The following is an 18,319-nucleotide window of genomic DNA, read 5'->3' on the forward strand; positions in this document are numbered from 1 at the left end:
GGCATCAAACCCCGGTGGCTAAACCCTCTGGATTTGCAAGAGGGGAAAAAAAAAAACGCCACGGGGTGAAGAGACAGAAGGTGCCTGTCTGGGGGAAACCCGACCGAGGGAAAAGGGGATCACGGCGAGCAGCGTGGAGGAGATGCCATTTCCACGAAGGCTTCCTGACAGCAGAGCTTCGGCATGCAGGGGAGACAAAATCAGAGGCACGCACCCGGGGCTGTGCCAAGAGAGAAACCTTGCAGCATGACGCCGGGGCACGGGCACGACGGCGGAGCCAGGAATGCCAGGAGCACCTCAAAGACGTTTCGGAGAAGAGGTTGCTGGCCATTTGCTGCTCCTAAAATTGCTCGGCGGCTTGGAAAAGCAAACCTTCCAAACGCAATCCATGCAGAGCAAGTGGAAAACCCCAGGAGAGATGTCTCTGGCTTGAAAAGCTGCAGCACTTTCAACCTTTGCCATTTGAGGTCTCTGAATTGCTCCACTTCAGAATGTCTGGACTGAAATTTAAGATGCCAGACTCGGAGGACAACGATAAATAAAAGTTATTTATCTTATCTCTGCCACTACCAGAGCAGATTATTTCAACTGAGATCTGTTTGTGCTTGCTGAGCCATGCCTGTTTTCTGGGCAATTTTCTTACACGTCTGGATTTTAAATCATGCTGGCACTTAAAATTGCTTTATTTCTGGCTCTGTATGTCTAGGAGGCTGTGGCTAAAGAGTGCAGAAAATCTAAACCCAGATGGGTTTAGAAAAACTGAATCCTTTCCTGCTGTAGGGATTCATTTTGGGAGCGTAGGAATGCATGAATATATTCATGCAAGTGCATGAATACAGTCAAATGGGGAGGAATAAGTCTTTAATTAAATGATAAAATGAAATATTGAAATATGAAATGATAATAAAATGAAAATATTAAACGATAAAATGAAAAATTAAAAAACATCAACTGAATTTGGAAAAAGAAGGAAACATATCTGCTAACAAGGATGGACAGAAAAAGGTCAGTGAGCCAGAATCGGGGTGAAATCCAGAAGGATGTCAAAAATTCAGAGCTGAGAACAGGGCAGCCAAGTTGAAAAGCTCAGGTTACGTGAAATGAAACTCAGGGAGGTTAAAAACATCCCGATCAGCCTGCTCCTTGAAACGGTCACCGAGCAAACGGGTCCGATTACAGCCGCCAAAAGAAGCAGTGTGGGAGGGCTGGGGATGATGCAGCCCGAGCTGTATCCTCTCAAGAGGAGCAGGAGAAGTTATCAGCTCAAGAAAATGATGGAGAAACTCGTGTTCAATAAGGGAGAGGCCTAGGAGGGATGGGAAAGGAGGGCTGGTTGTCAAAACTCATGCTGGGGGTTTCCAGTGTAAATGTCAACCTGGCGCTGGGATTAAAATCCAGTGAGAAAAGTGGATTAAATTTGGAGTGAGGATGTTTTGAGGGTGGGAAATTCATTTTTTATTTTTTATTTTTCCCAGAGAGACACCCAAGGAAGAAGCAGGGAGGCGAGGGTATCATATTTAGATGTATTTTCCCTCTTTTTTATTTTATTTTATTTTATTTTATTTTATTTTATTTTATTTTATTTTATTTTATTTTATTTTATTTTATTTTATTATTTTATTTTATTTTATTTTATTTTATTTTATTATCTTCCAGCCTTCTCTCTTGGTGCTGGAGGGGTGATGGCAAACAAAGTCTCTCTTACCTTTCTCCAAAGGTTCACAGAGGATCTTCCTCCTGGGGGTCTTGATTCCATTTTTGGGGGAAAAAGAGGATTTCACCTCCATGTTGGGAAGACAGGAGGGGCTCGACAGCTCTCCCAGCTTGATGCTTGTGTTCCCAGATGCTGATGGAAGAAGCTACCAGCTTTTTTTTTTTCTTTTTTTGTTTTTTTTTCCCCTCCTCCCAGCCTTGGATTGCACACAAAGGACACAGAGAGCATTTGCTGTGCAAAACCCAAGTAAAAAGCCAGCCCCACTCCTGCCCCATCCCTTTCTGAATCATCCCCAGCTTGGGAGGGCCCGGTCCTAGCAAAGAGCCACTTCGGGCCCAACCCCAACACGAAAGGTTTTTGCTGCCCAGAGGGCAGAAGCCTTGCAGAGGCAGCAATTCCGGAGATTAATCACCTCGGTGACTCTCCAGGGTTTAATTAATATTGCCCCAGCAGTGCTGACAGGCAGCAGGCACTGCTTTCTCTTTCCCAAGCCCGGCCTAAGCAGCACGGAGGGCTCCTCATCCAGCCAAATCAAATTAACCCTTCTCCTCTAAATTTTGGGGCCACCGACACCCACAGGAGCAAATTACAGTTGTACCACACAGGGAAACGAAGGCACTACGACCCTAATTTGAGGGGACTGTGGGTCTCCCCAAGCCAGACGTGGCGTTATTCCCTCCCCAAACCCAACCTCCCAAAGCTCGTTAACGTTGGCACGCGTTCTCGATGACAAGGAGGCTCCAACACTGGAGGCTCTCGCCCGGTTTTGCTCTTTCCCGGTTTAAGGTTTCCTTTTTTCCACAGCTGCTGAGGTGGGAAGAGGAGGAGAAAACTGGGTCCTAACTGCAGGGTGGTCAGGAGAGGAAAAAAAAATCCTTACAGGGCAAGAAGTCCACCTCACTTCCCCTATAAACAATAGTTCTTTGCATCTATATTCAGCACCCAAAATTGCTGTTTTTAGGGGGTATTTCCAGGCCCACAGGACTGGTATGTATCTAAAAGACCCCCTAAATCCCATTACCAAGCCCTCAAGGCTTTCCCTGTCCCCCACAGCCCCCAAACCCCAGTCCCAAACCCCCAAAGCCTTCTCTATCCTCCACAGACCCCCAACCCCATCACCAAGACCTCAAAACCCTCCCCGTCCCCCACAGCCCCCAACCCCATTACTGAGCCCCCAAGGCCTTCCCCATCCCTCACGGCCCCGAAACCCCATTACTGAACCCACAAACCCCTCTCTGTCCCCCACAGCCCCCAAACCCCATTACTGAGCCCCCAAACCCCACCACCGAGCCCTCAAAGCCCTCCCTGTCCCCCACAGCCCCCAAACCCCAGTCCCTAACCCCTACATGCCTTCCCTGTCCTCCACGGCCCTCAAACCCCATCACCAAGCCCCAGAGGCCTTTGCCGCCCCCCACAGCCCCCAAACCTCAGCCCCAAACCCCCCAAAAGGCTCCTCTATCCTCTACATCTCACTGCCCCACAGACAAACCCCCAGGACCCTCACTATCCCCCAAAAATCCTCAAAACCCTCCTTATGTCCTTTCATATCTAACCCTAACCCAAACCCAAACCCTAACCGTTAACCCTAACCCAAACCCTAACCCTTAACCCTAAACTTTAACCCTAACCCTTAACCCTAACCCTTAACCCTTAACCTTTAACCCTTAACCCTAACCCTTAACCTTTGACCCTAACCCTTAACCTTTAACCCTAACCCCTAACCCTTAACCCTAGCCCTTAACCCTAGCCCTAGCCCTAACCCTTAACCTTTAACCCTAACCCTTAACCCTAACCCTTAACCCTAGCCCTAACCTTTAACCCTTAGCCCTAGCCCTAACCCTTAGCCCTAACCCTTAACCCTAGCCCTTAACCCTAACCCCTAACCCTTAACCCTAGCCCTAACCCTTAACCCTAACCCTAGCCCTAACCCTAACCCTTTTTCCGTACAGTGCCATATTTGCTTCCCGTCCCTATGGGCGCCGCCATCTTGCCCGGCAGCCTGACGGGCGCCGCCATCTTGCCGTACGGCGCGGGCGCTACTTCCGCTTCCGCCGGAAATCGCCTCCTTCTTTCTCTCCCCGTGCTGGCGGCTCGCTGAGGGCGGCAGGACGGGACCGGGCCGGGGCCTCCGCCGAATCCGCCGCCATCCTCCCGCCCAGCCGCCGCCATGACGGAGCAGATGACATTACGCGGTACCCTGAAGGGTCACAACGGCTGGGTGACGCAGATCGCCACCACCCCGCAGTTCCCGGACATGATTCTCTCCGCCTCGCGGGGTGAGGGCCGCGCCCGATGGGTTTGGGGGGGGGGGGGGGAGGGGAAAGGACCGTGATGGGGGAGCAGGGAGGGGAGATAATAAACAAAAAACAGCCTGGTGGAGCTTGAGGCCGTTCCTTCAGGTCCTGCCACTGGTTGTCTGTGAGAGGATGCCCACCCCCAGCTCCCTTTCAGGTTTTAAGGTCTCCCCTGAGCCTCTTTCAAACTAAACAACCCCAATTCCCTCAGGTTCCCTCCATAGAACTTCAATTTCAGGCCTCTCACCATCTTTGTAGCCCTTTTTTGGATGCTTTCCAGGGCCTCAATGTCCTTTTTGTAGTGAGGGGCTCGAAACTGAACACAGCACTCAAGCTGTGGCCTCACCAGGGGCCGATCCCCTCCCTGCTCCTGCTGGCCACGCTCTTCCTGATGCAAGCCAGGATGCCGTTGGCTTTCTTGGCCACCTGGGCACGCCGCCAGCTCACGTTCAGGCGAGCTTAACACCCCCAGATCCTTTTCCTCTGCACAGATTCCAGCCCCTCTGCCCCAAGCCTGTAGCACTGCGTGGGGTTGTTCTGCCCCAAATGCAGGACTTGGCCCTAAGCCTTGTTGAACCTCATCCCATTGTTTCTTCCCATTAACCCAACCTGTCCAGGTCCCTCTGCAGGGCCTTCCTACCCCCCAGCAGACCCAACACTTCCCCCAACTTGCTGTCCACAAATCCTCTGGGAGAGAAAAAGCCCTGCAGTGGAGCAAAACGAGTGAGGTGCAGCCAGATCCACGCTCCCATGGTGTTCCCTGCCTTACTTTTCTCTCCGTTCCACCCCCTGCAGACAAAACCATCATCATGTGGAAGCTGACCCGCGATGAGACCAACTACGGGATCCCGCAGCGAGCCCTGCGCGGCCACTCGCACTTTGTCAGCGACGTGGTCATCTCCTCCGACGGGCAATTCGCGCTCTCGGGCTCCTGGGACGGCACCTTGCGGCTTTGGGACCTCACCACGTGAGTTTTGGGGACGGGCTGAGAGCGTTTGGGGTCAAATTGGCCCCCCTGCTTATGTTTGGGTGCTGGGGATGATGCATTTTCGGTTTGGAAGGTGAATCCTAACGGTGAAAAGTGCAGATTTTTGGAACAAAGCTTGGAATTTGAGCGTTCAGCTGCTTTTCCTCGCCTCCCTCTCCCAGTGATTACACCTGACACAAAGTCTGCTGATCCTCCGGGGTCTGAGGACACGTCCTGCAATTATGATGGGAGAGGAGCGTTGGGAGCAGCACCAGGGGCTCTTCCTTCACTCTTAATTTCGGGAGAGCAGACAGCTGGGGAAGCAGGAGCACCAGGGCCAAGCAGAGAACTTTTTTGCTGTTTTTTTCTCTCTGACAGCTGCCTGCAGAAGAATTTTTTAGCTTCCAAAGCTTTTTAGGGCCAGGACTTGCAGAGCTGGGCATGCAGAGGCTGAATTTTATTTCCCTGATCACATCCTGACTCTTCCAATCTCACATCAAGCCTCGGCAGCCAGCGCAATGCCTTTCAAGCTCTTGTTTTAAGGAGAAAAAGAGATTTCCTGCTGCTGTAGGTTTTCTGAGGGTTAATAAGGTTAAGTTTGGGGTTGTTATCCTGACCTCTGCTCCTCCCGCAGAGGCACCACCACCCGCCGCTTCGTGGGCCACACCAAGGACGTGCTGAGCGTGGCTTTCTCCTCCGACAACCGCCAGATCGTTTCGGGCTCCAGGGACAAGACCATCAAGCTCTGGAACACCTTGGGCGTCTGCAAGTACACGGTGCAGGTGAGCTGGGGAAAAAGGAGGCACAAAATCAGGCTCCACACCCCGAGAAGAAACCTCCCGGGGCTTGTTTTGGGGTCCGAGCACCCGGGTTTCTCCTCTCGATGGGTGATCCAGGTCTCCCAGCCCTGTCCTAATGATTAGAAGTGACACAATGTCTCCTGACCTCCCTTTTTGGGGGGGCTGAGGACAAGTCCTGCAATTATGAGGGGGCTCAGGGGGGCCGCAGAGCGAGGGGACGTGGTGGGTCTGAACGGGGGGAACCTGGCCCCGTTTCCTCACCCTAAACCCGGCCTCGTTGCTCTTCCCCAGGACGAGAGCCACTCGGAGTGGGTGTCGTGCGTGCGCTTCTCCCCGAACAGCAGCAACCCCATCATCGTCTCCTGCGGCTGGGACAAGCTGGTGAAGGTAAATCGAGGGGGAATCGGGGGATCAGCTTCCCCCTGGGGGCAGGCACGCGTCTTTTGGGGCCCTTATAAACTCGGGGGAGGATCTGAGCAGCCAGATCGGGGGGATTTTTTTTCCTCCTCTGTATTTTCGCCTCCTTTCTGACCCTATTTGTCCCCACAAAGGTTTGGAACTTGGCTAACTGCAAGCTGAAGACGAACCACATCGGGCACACGGGCTACCTGAACACGGTCACCGTCTCCCCCGACGGCTCCCTCTGCGCTTCGGGCGGCAAGGTACGAGTCTTGAGGGGAAACTGAGGCCAGGGAAGCTCAATTCTGGCGTCCCACCGGCAGCCCAGCTCGCTGCTGGGGCTCTTGCCGTGCTCTTCCACATCCCAATCACAATTTGAGGGGGTTAAAAGTGGTCCAAAGTTGTCCTGAGTTGATGCTGCTCACAGAGGGCATCTTGGTGAGGAGGGAAAACCCCAGCAAAGGTCCTCACCCAGCCCCTGGCAGCATTTTCTTTGAATTTCCATCAGTCTTTTTAACCTTTTCACACCCAAATGGGCTTGCAGCAGTGCTCCCTGCCTTCACCACGATGAAAAACCATCACAAAAATGCTCACCAGTGGTGAAAAACCCTCTCTGGCTCCTGCTGGGTGCTCACCAGCGGGGCTTTTCCTTCTGGTCCCACGGCAGAAGCACAATTTCAGCGTTCCCTGCCCTCATCTGCTGCCTCCTGGGCACGGGGCTGAGCTGTGACGAAACGATCGATCACTCCCCGAGCACATCTGGGTGCGGAAAACCAGAGGCTGTTTCTGAGCTGCTCCTCCAGGAAGACCCTAAAGGGATAAATTTAGAGCCGGCCTTTAGGGCTTTTTCCTTTTTCCCCCACCCCAAGATGTTTTGAGGGAGCTTTGCTCTCTCTCCGGGCGGGATTTGGGGTTTTTGGGGTGCCCCTTCTCGCCGCGGTGGGGCAAATCCTTGGGGTGACGAGTTGTGGGGTTTGCTCTGATTGCTTTTGGTGCCCCCCCCAGGACGGCCAGGCCATGCTGTGGGATCTGAACGAGGGCAAACACCTCTACACGCTGGACGGAGGGGACATCATCAACGCCCTGTGCTTCAGCCCCAACCGCTACTGGCTCTGCGCTGCCACCGGCCCCAGCATCAAGATTTGGGTACGTGGCAGCTTGGTTTTCATCCCCCCACGTCCTGATCCGTGTGGGATTCCCCCAAAAAAAACCTTACTTCCCTCAAACTTGGGGTTTTGCTGGGTTTGGAGCCACCTTCGTGGTGCAGATTTGCCTCTCAGATCTCAAAGGTGGAGCTCTGCTGGGCCAGTGGCTCCACCAGGACGGGTCGCACACCCTAAACTGGTGGCCCTGTCCCCGTCCCCTGCTCAAGGAAGCCACCAGCGTGCCGTGATGAAACTTCAATGCCATCTGACTGCATCCCTGTGGAAACCCAGAGGCTGTTTCTGAGCATTTTGGGGTCGGAGGGGTTGGGTTTGGCCACTGGGGTCTCGCTACAAGCCCTCCTGGTTCCCTGACACTTTTTTTTTCTTGCCCTGCACAGGATCTGGAAGGGAAAATCATCGTGGACGAGCTGAAGCAGGAGGTGATCAGCACCAGCAGCAAAGCTGAGCCCCCCCAGTGCACTTCTCTGGCCTGGTCCGCGGATGGGCAGGTAACACGACCCTTCCCTGCTCCCTGCCCACCCTCCCCTCCTGCCCTTTCCCCTTTTTTGGGCAGGGAAAAGGGGAAGTAGGATTTTAGGACCGCTCCTAAATCAAGGCACAGACACCACAAAAGCATCCTGAAAACAGCACAGGCAAAAAATTGGCTTCCTCCCGCACCCCAAACCTTAGAGCTTTCCTCTTTCACCCTCTCCCCAGCACCCAGAGCTGATTTTGGCCCTCCGAGGACTTTACCCTATTGATTTCCCATCCCAAGGATTAATTTTGCTGCCTCCCCTGCCCTGATTTCTCTTTTTTTTCCTGTTTCCCTCCGCAGACCCTGTTTGCTGGCTACACAGACAACCTGGTCCGCGTGTGGCAAGTCACCATCGGGACCAGATGAGGACGAGCTCGTGAGAAGCCCTCGATTTTGTGTACAAAACTCAATAAAAGAGCGCTCTATCGAGCTCCTGGCCACCTCCTGTCCCCTGTCCTGGGCTCGCAGGCCAACCAAGAAGTTGTGTCCACACCTTTAGGGTTAGGGACACTTTTTTTTATTCTCCAAAGCGTGCAAGAAGGGACTCAAACACCTCCCTGAGCCCCCTCTGTAGCTGACAGCCTGCTAGGAACACAGCATTACAGCAAAGGACCTGCAGACTGGGGAAATAAACCCCCATTACCAAGAAAACCCCAAAAATAAGAGCCTTAACCACACCGAGGTCACCAGAACTCTTCAGTTTCATCATCCACGGGGGCTGTTGAGAGCTGCTGGAGGAACAGGAGATGTTTTACCAGCAGCTTTCACCCAGCAGCCTCCGTGCCCTGTCCCAAGCAGCCATTTCCTACAGATTTTTAGGATTTTTTTCCCCTTGCTCTGGAGGGGAGAGGGATTTTTGTCCCTTGGGGCCACCAGATATGGTCGATGGCAGCAGCACGCTGCCTCCATGTGACCGGCCCTCGATGCAGACAGAAGAAAGGAGCTGGCTGCTTTGGGAAGGGATACGAGCGATCCAATTAGCAGGGATTAGGTTAAGATTAACGAGGCAGGATTGCAGTTTTACCAGCAGGGGGTAACAGCAGGCACAGACAGGACCCAGACCCCAATTCCTCTGCCAGGCTTCTCCAGCGGGCTCTCAATAAGCTAGGCTGGGCTTTACAACTTCATTCTTTATTATTATTTCTTGACATTTCAAAAAACTAAATCTCCATTTAATTCTCATTTTAGCCAAAAATATTTTGAACTAGCTCTGTAATGCCAACAGAAAAAAAAAAAAAAATTAATAATAATAATAATACCAATCCACCAACGAAAAGAAGTAAAACACAACAGGTGCGGTCAGAGTCTCTCGAGGGGGGACAGGATTCAGCTGGAAACCTCGACGACAGCCGAGAAAAGGGAAGAGAAAATAAATTATTTCCCACCTCGGAGAGCTCTCAAGCTGCAAGGGGAAACGAGAGGCTGGTGGCCAGCGCCGCGCTCCAGCTGGAGGAAACCGCCCCTATTTTAGATTTTTTTTTTTTTTTTTGCACCCTCCCTGGCCCAGGCGGCCCTGAATAAAGTGCCAGGCCTCCAAGAAATGGTTGGGAAGGGGATGGGGAAAAGGGGGGAGGAGATCTGGTGACCCCCCCCCAGGACAAAGAGGGGGAGAAGAGCAAGGGGGGAGGCGAGCGAGTGCCAGAACAGGAAAACAGAGCAGGGTAAAGCAGGTTCGGCTCCGGGTCCAAACGCCAGCTGGGGATGGAGATGTTCGTGAGGTGAAGCCCCAAAAAATCCAGGCGCAGCTCTGGGGAAAGCCGAGGACTTTTGGAAGATGATTTCAGCCCCGATAGGAGATCGAGAGACCAAGATCCAGCGCTCCTCAACGCCCAGACCCCCCCAGGAGCTCTGCGCCCGAAGAGAAGAGGCCACGCCTCAAAACCCAACGGTGGGCTTGAAAAAAAGGGGGAGAGACCACACTGGAAAGCTCAACGCCAGCTTCAAATGGCGAAGGACGAAGTGAAAGTAGTGGCCTCACCTCCCGAACGAGGCGATTTGTTCCCAAATCCGAACGAAACCAGCTTTGGATCAGCTCATCCCGCTGGGGAGGCCGTGAAAAAAGAGCTGGCACGAGGAGGAGGAGGAGGAGGGTGGGGGGAAAGAAAAAAAAGAGGCCTTGTGAGCAAGCAGGTGCAAGACAACAAGTGCAGCGTCCGAGCCCGACGAGGGACCCGAAGGACAAGGGTTGGGGGGGGAAGAAAAAGGAGAGGAGCGTGGCCATTTGTGTGTGTGTGTGTGTGCAAGGCCGGATCCTAGGGGGAGGCGAGGCGGCCGTCAGGCACAGATTTTGATGCGGGTGCCCTTGGCCAGGATGCGGAAGAAGGGGAAGATGCGCTCGTGGAAGGAGGCGTTGAAGGTGTGGATGTGGGTCATGCTCTCGGCGTTGTAGAAGCAGATCTGGCCCCGTTCGTAGTCCAGGTAGACGCCGAAGCGCCGGGGCCGCTCGTTGGGCGACAGAGCCGTCTGCTCGGTGGCCGTCAAGGCTTGGTATTTCTTCCCGTTGGTGCCCACGCACCAAATCTCCCGTTCCTGGTGGGGCCCCATGGTTTTCTCTTTGCGGCGGGCCGTTTCGCGGGCCGCCCCCACCGCCCAGCCCCTCCGGCCCCCGACTTCCACCTCCCAGTAGTGGCGGCCGGCGGTGAAACCCTGTGAGCCCAGGACGCAGTAATCGGAATCGAAACGCTTGGGGTTGTCGGGCAGGTCCTTGCAGCGTTCGCCCAGCTTGACGCTGCGGCGGTCCAGGGAAAGGCTCAGGCGAGGGTGAGCGGTGTCGGGGTCCAGGGTGATGTCAGCTAGAAAAAAAAAAAAAAGGAGAAAAAGGAGGAGGATTAAGTGGGAAGGTCGCCACTCCCGTTTCTCCCACCCCCAAATCCTCATCTGCACGTTTAATGGGATAAATGGTAATTTGGAGCCTCCCCCTGTGGGTCCTATCCTGATTTTAAAGGGGATTCCAGCCCCTTTAAAATCTTTTTGGTGGCTTTGTGGGCCGGGATCCAGAGCGAGGGGGCCAGGATCCAGAGTTTGGGATAGGGAAAGGCATGGAGAGGAAGGAGAAAATGTGTCTGCTGCTGGAAAAAGAACCACCAGAGGGGTGCAAATCATGGGAAAACAGAGCTGGGGAAGGAGAAATCCCACCCCAGGAGGAAGGATTTGGCCTTTCCCCCTAGGATTCTGCTGAGGGATCAGCTCGTTCCTCCAGGTTTGCTCACCTTGAGGGACTTTACTGAAGACTTTCTCCATCTTCCTCATCACCACGTCCTGCAGGAAGTAGTTGCGGTATTTCTTCCCCATGTCCACCGGCACCATCTCGGGCTCCTGGAATTTGATATTCTCACATCTGCCAGGACAGAAAAAGCATCGATTTAGCGAGGCAGGGATGCAAAAACACCAGTTTTGGGCACGTTTCTGTTATTTAAAAGATTTAAAAGCACGATGGGAGAATCCAGCCCGCTCTCCCGTGATGCTCCAGCCACCCGGAGCCGTTTCCAGCCAAGCTGAGCAGCTCGGTGCCTGAAAAACCAGGCAGGACTGGTTGCACTGGTACAGCCGGCGCTCCCCACCCTCTCCCGGCCGCAGAAACGGAGCCGCCGCTCATCCAGCTGGGCCACGGCCCTATAAAGCGACGTGGGGACCCTCCTGCTGCTGCCTGTCGACTTTCAAAGCCAGGGAGAATTATTTTTCTGGAGTTAAAAGCGGCTCCTGCTCCCCCAGGGCATGAGGTCTGCGTGGGCACACCCTGCTCCGCTCCTACAAGCGGCTGCTGCGATGGGCTGAGATCTCGTCCCCACCTTTCTCCTCTCCTACGTGTCCTCAGTTGCTCCCCAAAACCCCATTTCCACCCCGTTTCCACCCTTCACAGGAGCTCCTGCCACCCCATTAGCCATCCACCAGCCCCAGCCCAGAAAAGCACCCGCCACACGGAGTTTAAAACAAAAACTCGTATTTTTTTTTTGACACGAAAGCTGTTTGGAGTGAAAAAACGCCAAAAAAAAAGTCACTGACCTGATAAAAGTGCCTTTGATGTCCTGCAGAAAGGAGGCAGCGGGGTGAGAAGGGGGGGGAAATAAAAAAGAAAGATTAGGGAGGGCTGATGCTGATCCCGCTGTTGCTCGCACGAAATCCTCTTACGGGTCCTGTCCCGGTCAGGCAATGGGAATAAAAACCCTGAAAGATCCCATCCACTGCTGGGGGCTTTTCACATTAAATCAGGCAATAAAATTTGGACCTAAATCTTTTGGGGTGTCCCCTTCTCTTCCCGTTTTCCCCCCTCTGTGGTTCTGGACAGGGAAGGATCTGATCCAGGATGTAAGGGAAGCGCCCACGGAGCAGAGGCTTTGGGAGGGAGGATCCAACCCCTCCTGGCTCGTTCCCATCCCTAAATCTTATCTCCCGGCCATAAAAGCTGGGGCCAGAGTTCCTCGGGCCGCCAGCAGGGTTCAGGGTTCAAAAACCACCAAAGTTCACAGCCCTTTGGGCACATTAAAAAAAAAAAAATCGAAAGGATTTCCCCCTCCCTGCACCCCCACGCCGAGAAATCTCTGCCCGGGGCCTTCCCTCTCCCCCAGCAGGGCTGGAAAACAACAAAAAAAAAAAGGACCTTGAGCAGCTGCAGCCCGTCCTGTTTGCTTTTGTCCTCCGCTTCGGCGATGAGGCGGCTGAGGGCAGCGCTCTGCTCCTCCAGCTGGCTGATGTTGCTGCTCTGGCGCACCAGCAGGCTCTCGTAGCGCTCCTCCAGCTGGTGCAGGAGCAGGACCTGCTCCCCGATGAGGAATTGGTGCAGCAGCTCGAAATCCGACTCCAATTCCTTGATCTCCAGCTTCATCTTGTCCTGCAGGGCAAGGGGAGAGGGATGAAAAGGGTTTAGAGGAGCAGGGGGATTGGTTTTGGGGTCCCTGTGCCCCGCTCCCCCTCGATTTTATCCCCCCACGTGTCCAAAAATCAACCAAAACCAGAATTAAACGAGAGCTTCCCCTCTCGGGGAAGCGGACCCGCCGCGTTCTCAGCTCAGCTGACGGCCCCAAAGGACACCAATTTGTTCCGAGGATGCCACCCCCTCATTAAGGCCCAATTCGTTAGGGAAACGAAGCCCTGAAGTTTTCCAGCCCAGTAATTGAAGGGAAGGGAGCGCGAAGGGCTCAGAGCAGCAGGAGAGGACAAAATCTGCTCGCCCACCTCGCCAGAAATCAGAGCCACAACACGCTGATGTTTCGGCACCCTCTTTTTGGGCTAATTATTTTGGGGTGGGGTGGGAAACACAGGTGGGAACGCAAAAACCAGCTCAAAAAGGAAGCATTTAAGCCTCCTGGGCATCGCTTCTTACCCTCAGCTCCGTGATCTTCTCCTCCTCGTTCGATTTCTGCTTCAGGACCGCGTCCAGCTTCTTCTTCAGCGGCTCCAGGTGGCTCTGGAGTTTGTTCTGAGAGCAAAAAAAAACAAAACACGCGGCTCAGGAAACCCTGGCTGAGGCAATCCCCTCCTTCCTCTTCTCTTTTTTGGGCCCTAGCATAAAAAGGGAACCTCCTGCCCAGCCTTCAGCCCCGCTTCCCTCTCCCTTTCTGGCAGCTCTCGTGCTGGGAAGCAGATTTTAATTAGAAAGCCAAAAATCCCACCCTGGTTCGTGCGGGGAATATCCACAAACACCAAAGCTGTGGCCACCGGGTGCAGGCTGCGTGGCTTGAGCTGGTGAACGTGCCCGAGCCATCACATTTGGGTTCCTGGCTGAAAAAAGAGCCTGAATTTCCCTTTTGGGTTGTTTCTTTGACATCAGCGTGGTCCTAGATCAGCGTAAACCAACAACAAAGCCACGACCGCTTCGTTCATTGGGAATTGGCTTCGATTTTCCCCAAAAACCAACCAATTCTGCCCAGAAAGCAGGCCTCAACACAAAAATTGCATCACCCCAGGTGAGGAATGAGCTTCCTGGCCACCTCTGGGTGTTAAGGCACGAAGCACGGGCTCAACGCTTCCAAAAAAAGGAGGAGAAAGCAAGCCAAGCAGCTCAGGGATCCCTGCCCCTTCCCTGCTTGGCCCCAAAAACCTCCAGCTCGCCCAGCGCTCGCTTCTGGCCCCTTCCCTCTGCCCTCGTGCTGCTGGAGGAGGCGCCGGGCTTGTGGCTTCCCGGCCTCCCACGCCCCGAGCCTCCTCAAATCGAGCCTCCTCCCCACTCCGCTCGCCCAACCAGCCCTGCGAGATGCTCCCCGCCTCCACCAAATCCTTTTGGCTCCAAAAAAAAACCCAAAAAAACCCCAAAAACAACATTATCCCGTCCCAAAATCTCCTGGCACCTTATAATCCTGCACGACCTCCTCCAGGGGGACGACGCTGTGGTGCTTGTGGCTCCGCGACTCCCTGCACACCACGCAGATGGCCTGCTCGTCCACCTCGCAGAAGAGTTTCAGGGGTTCCTGGTGCTTCTCGCAAAGATTCGGAGGTCCCTGACCCCCCCCGGCCACCAGGACCCCCCCCGGCCCTCCGGCCGCAGCCCCCGAAGCCGAGGGGCCGGCGGCGGGCGGCGCGAGGCGCGGGGGGTAGGGGTGAAGCTGCCGGATGATTTGCACCATGTTGGCCAGCTGGAGGTTGGGCCGAAAATTCCTCTCGAAAAAGGTTTTGCGGCACTGGGGGCAGGTAAAGGTCTGCTGGCGCCGGGGCCGGGCTGCCAGAACCGGGGGCGGAGGGGTCTGCACCTCTTCTTCCTCCTCCTCCACCTCCTCCTCTTCCTCCACGTCTTCCTCCATCACGTCCTCGTCATAGTCCTCGTCCCCGAAATAAAGCTCTCCCCCGACCCCAGCGTCCCAAATGTCCTCCTCCACCGGCTCTTCCCACAGCTCGCCGTCGTCTTCCTCCTCGCTCCACATGTCCTCCTCCTCCTCGGCTCCTCCGCCGCCGCCATCCTCCTCCTCCTCTTCCTCCTGCTCCACCTCCAGCTCGTCCTCGTCCAGCTCATCCTCCTCATCCTCCAGCTCTTCCTCCAGCACGTCGTCCCCCAACCCCACGGCCCCTCCGCCTCCTCCTCCTCCTCCTCCAGCCGCCGCCGCCCCGGGGGCCGCCTCGTACTCCGCCTCGCCTCCCCACAGCTGCGAGATGCACACGCGGCAGAAGTTGTGGCCGCAGCCGATGGACACGGGCTCCAGGAAGTAGTCCAAGCAGATGGCGCAGATCGCCTCCTCCTGCAGCGTCTCCACCGGGTTCAGGCGCCCCCCGGGCCCCCCGTCGCCTGCCACCGCCATGGGGGAGGCCCAAAGACTTCCCCCCCCCCCCACCCCACCCCCCTTTCCCCCTCACCCCCTCGGTCCTCCCGGGGCTTTCTGAGGTCCTTCAGCCCCTCGGGGTGGGCACCACCGCAGCTCGCCCCCTCCCCTTTCCTCTAGACCCCAAACCGGAGCCGCTCCCCGCCCCTAAACCCGCTCCGTAAACCCCAAAGCGGAGGGGCCAGGCCCGGTCCCGGCCCCCCCAACCCCCGTTCCCTACAGGCCTCAAACCCCGAACCCAGGCCCGGTTCCCGACCCCAAACCCCCCCCCCCCTTTCCCCTGAAGGCCTCAAACCTCGAACCCAGGCCCGGTTCCCGACCCCAAACCTCCCCCGGAGGCCTCGCACCGGGAACCAAGACCCCAAACCGGGAACCCCGGCCCCAAACCGGGAGCTCCCTCAAGGCCTCGCCGCCCCCCCCACCCCCTCCCCTCCCGCCGAGCCCCGTTGCTAGGGAGACGCTCTAGCCCCCTCCTCGCCGCCGCCGCCGCTTCTCTATGGTCCGGGCTCCGCCAACCGACGGGAAGCTCGGCGGCGCTTCCGCTTTCCGGCCCCTCCGCCGCCCGGCCCCGCCCAATCAGCGCCCAGCTGACCGGAAGCGGCGCGCCCCGTTGCTAGGCAACGAGGGGGGAAGTGGGCGGAAGTCGGGGGGCGGCGCTCTAGCTCGGAGGTCTCGAGGGGGCGGGGCCAGGAGGGGAGTGGGCGGGGCTAGGTGGCGTAGGGACGGTTGTGATTGGTCAGCGCGGCGCCGCCCGGCTAGCTCAGTCGGTAGAGCATGAGACTCTTAATCTCAGGGTCGTGGGTTCGAGCCCCACGTTGGGCGCCTCGCCGGATTTAGTTTTTCTCTCTTTATTTTATACCTCTCTAAAATCTCCGATCGCGCTGAATCCGCGCAGGGGAGCCCCAGGACGCCCCCACTCTCTCCTCTTTTACCCACAGCCATTTATCCGTATGGATTTAATGGGGTGGAAGGTCAGAACTCGGGTTCTGTAGGGTGCGTGGAGTTTGTGCTGCTGCTTCAGAGTGGGTCCTTAGAGGCATTGACGAATGTTGCTGCTGTTTTTTTTTTAGGTTAGATGTTAGGAAGAACTTCTTTACCGAAAGGGTTGTTAGACACTGGAACAGGCTGCCCAGGGAGGTGGTGGAGTCACCATCCCTGGAGGTCTTCAAAAGACGTTTAGATGTAGAGCTTAGGGATATGGTTTAGTGGGGACTGTTAGTGTTAGGTCAGAGGTTGGACTCGATGATCTTGAGGTCTCTTCCAACCTAGAAATTCTGTGAGTCTGTGAATTTTATGAGGATATAAACCCACAGGTCGAGGCCTGCTCCAACGGGTTTCTGTAGTGTAGTGGTTATCACGTTCGCCTCACACGCGAAAGGTCCCCGGTTCGAAACCGGGCAGAAACACGCCTCTAAATTTTCCCTTTTCTCCCTTTTTTATTTTTTTCCTTCAGACAAACGCTTCGTCCTCCAACAGCCTCATCAGCCGCGGGTGCAGCTCGAAACGCAGCCGGGCGTCGTGCTGCTGTTTCCTCACCTGCTTATTTTGGCCGGAACAGGTCAAAAAAAGGCCTTTCCCCATTACCAGGGGGCTCCTGGGACCACCAGGACCACCTTTGGGCCATAAACAGCTCCGAGCCCACGAACAAGAACCCAACAGAGAGGATTTAATGTCACCAGCCCGGCTAGCTCAGTCGGTAGAGCATGAGACTCTTAATCTCAGGGTCGTGGGTTCGAGCCCCACGTTGGGCGCTTAATTTTTCCTCTTTTCCCACTTTCCACAAATTCACCCTAATTCACCCCAAAAAAGCACCGCAGAACCCCAGCTGGGCGAGTTTTTACTAAAAACACCTTCATATTTCCATAAACTTCCTCAGTGCCCTTCACATCCTGGATTATGGTTAAGTTTTTTGGAAGGAAAATATCTGCTATGAGAATAGCCACCCTTTCCCCCTATTTTTTCCCCCTTTTTACGAGCTTTCCAAACACTTTGCAAGCCCCAGTACCCATTTACTCAGGAAATGGGGCCCCACGAAAGCCCATCACTCATTTTCTTTTCTAAGCAAAAAGAGGAAAAAAAAAAAAAGAGGAAAAAAAGAGAATCCCCCTCACTGCCCTTTTTTCTCTATGCTAATTTCACGTTTTATTTATTTATTTTTTTTGCAGTGCCTTTCTCTCTGCAATTTGGAAACATCTATATCTCTATTTATAAGCATATATTTTTAAATCTTTCACATTTAGAGGCAGCCAAGCTCATACATGTGCAAAGCCGGTGCCCGAGGAAAGAGCTGCAGCAGCGACGTAAATGATAGAAAGCAGCCAAAAGAGACCTCAAAGACCTTGAACCGAGGCCTGAATGTTACCACACTTGCAAGAGTTGGAAAAAAATGTGTTTTTTCCCGTTTAGCTTTCATCAAAAAGGGGAATTTTGCAGCTCACTCATCCATAGGTATGGATCAGGATCATATGATAACCATAGACAGCGTATTGGTGGCTGTGGGGTCAAAATTAGGGCCACAGCGGAGGAAAATTAAAATAAAATAAAATAAAATAAAATAAAATAAAATAAAATAAAATAAAATAAAATAAAATAAAATAAAATAAAATAAAATGGAATGAAATGGAATGGAATGGAATGGAATGGAATGGAATGGAATGGAATGGAATGGAATGGAATGGAATGGAATAAAATAAAATAAAATAAAATAAAATAAAATAAAATAAAATAAAATAAAATAAAATAAAATAAAATAAAATAAAATAAAATAAAATAAAATAAAATAAAATCTTTTCATCTCAGCTAAAGCAGAGGTTTTTGAATCATCTTGAGTTACTGGTAGTGAGTCAGGGGGGCTGACGTGGCGGCGGGGAAGCTGCTGGAAAAGGAAGCCAGGCTGGCCCATCCTAAAAAGGGGGAAAAAAGGATGAATTAAATCCAGCATCCCGCTGAAGGCTGTGCTGAGATCTGGTATTAATCCACGCTTTGCAGTTGGGACTGTTGGGTTTGTAGGTTGGCGTAACAGGGAGGATGATGAAGGTTGGGGTTGATGAAGGTCACAGCAGTGCATCAATGGACAGCAGCTCATGGGTGGGTAGAGGATGAACGGGATTTTTAGCAGCTAACGGGATGCAAACACCATGCCCGAACACAGGAGCATTTTCTGCAACCCTGACACAGGGAAAAAAAAAATCTCAGAACAGGAAAATTGCTCATCATTG

The 18,319-nt window shown here is 54.0% G+C and overlaps 2 protein-coding genes and 3 non-coding genes across 5 annotated transcripts; 4 read left to right on the forward strand and 1 right to left on the reverse strand.

Moving 5' to 3' along the window:
* The first annotated feature begins 3,772 nt into the window (after positions 1-3,772).
* RACK1 (receptor for activated C kinase 1) lies at positions 3,773-8,283 on the forward strand. The gene is made up of 8 exons (XM_068664128.1): positions 3,773-3,990; positions 4,804-4,975; positions 5,610-5,757; positions 6,067-6,162; positions 6,327-6,437; positions 7,180-7,320; positions 7,718-7,828; positions 8,155-8,283. The coding sequence occupies exons 1-8, from the start codon at positions 3,882-3,884 to the stop codon at positions 8,218-8,220; spliced, it is 954 nt and encodes a 317-aa protein (XP_068520229.1). The 5' UTR covers positions 3,773-3,881; the 3' UTR covers positions 8,221-8,283.
* A 686-nt stretch (positions 8,284-8,969) lies between these two features.
* Positions 8,970-15,080, reverse strand: LOC137846196 (E3 ubiquitin-protein ligase TRIM41-like). The gene is made up of 6 exons (XM_068663952.1): positions 14,139-15,080; positions 13,175-13,270; positions 12,452-12,682; positions 11,857-11,879; positions 11,064-11,191; positions 8,970-10,646 (listed from the first exon to the last, which is right to left on the reverse strand). The coding sequence occupies exons 1-6, from the start codon at positions 15,078-15,080 to the stop codon at positions 10,129-10,131; spliced, it is 1,938 nt and encodes a 645-aa protein (XP_068520053.1). The 3' UTR covers positions 8,970-10,128.
* A 770-nt stretch (positions 15,081-15,850) lies between these two features.
* On the forward strand, positions 15,851-15,923 carry TRNAK-CUU (transfer RNA lysine (anticodon CUU)). The gene has a single exon. It is a non-coding gene; the product is annotated as a tRNA-Lys (tRNA).
* Positions 15,924-16,434: 511 nt separating this feature from the next.
* On the forward strand, positions 16,435-16,507 carry TRNAV-CAC (transfer RNA valine (anticodon CAC)). The gene has a single exon. It is a non-coding gene; the product is annotated as a tRNA-Val (tRNA).
* Positions 16,508-16,779: 272 nt separating this feature from the next.
* On the forward strand, positions 16,780-16,852 carry TRNAK-CUU (transfer RNA lysine (anticodon CUU)). The gene has a single exon. It is a non-coding gene; the product is annotated as a tRNA-Lys (tRNA).
* The last annotated feature ends 1,467 nt before the right edge of the window (positions 16,853-18,319 follow it).

Source organism: Anas acuta, chromosome 31 (genome assembly GCF_963932015.1).
Source record: "Anas acuta chromosome 31, bAnaAcu1.1, whole genome shotgun sequence".
In the NCBI taxonomy this organism is placed as follows: Eukaryota; Metazoa; Chordata; class Aves; order Anseriformes; family Anatidae; genus Anas; species Anas acuta.

Excerpts from the sequence above, each read along its gene's own strand:
- LOC137846196 (XM_068663952.1), bottom strand. The coding sequence starts at position 15,080 with ATGGCGGTGGCAGGCGACGGGGGGCCCGGGGGGCGCCTGAACCCGGTG. Across the intron at positions 11,880-12,451 it reads ACGGGCTGCAGCTGCTCAAG|GACATCAAAGGCACTTTTAT; the intron begins GTCCTTTTTTTT and ends TCCTTTCTGCAG. Across the intron at positions 11,192-11,856 it reads ATCAAAGGCACTTTTATCAG|ATGTGAGAATATCAAATTCC; the intron begins GTCAGTGACTTT and ends CTGTCCTGGCAG.
- RACK1 (XM_068664128.1), top strand. The coding sequence starts at position 3,882 with ATGACGGAGCAGATGACATTACGCGGTACCCTGAAGGGTCACAACGGC. Across the intron at positions 3,991-4,803 it reads GATTCTCTCCGCCTCGCGGG|ACAAAACCATCATCATGTGG; the intron begins GTGAGGGCCGCG and ends CACCCCCTGCAG. Across the intron at positions 4,976-5,609 it reads CGGCTTTGGGACCTCACCAC|AGGCACCACCACCCGCCGCT; the intron begins GTGAGTTTTGGG and ends CTCCTCCCGCAG.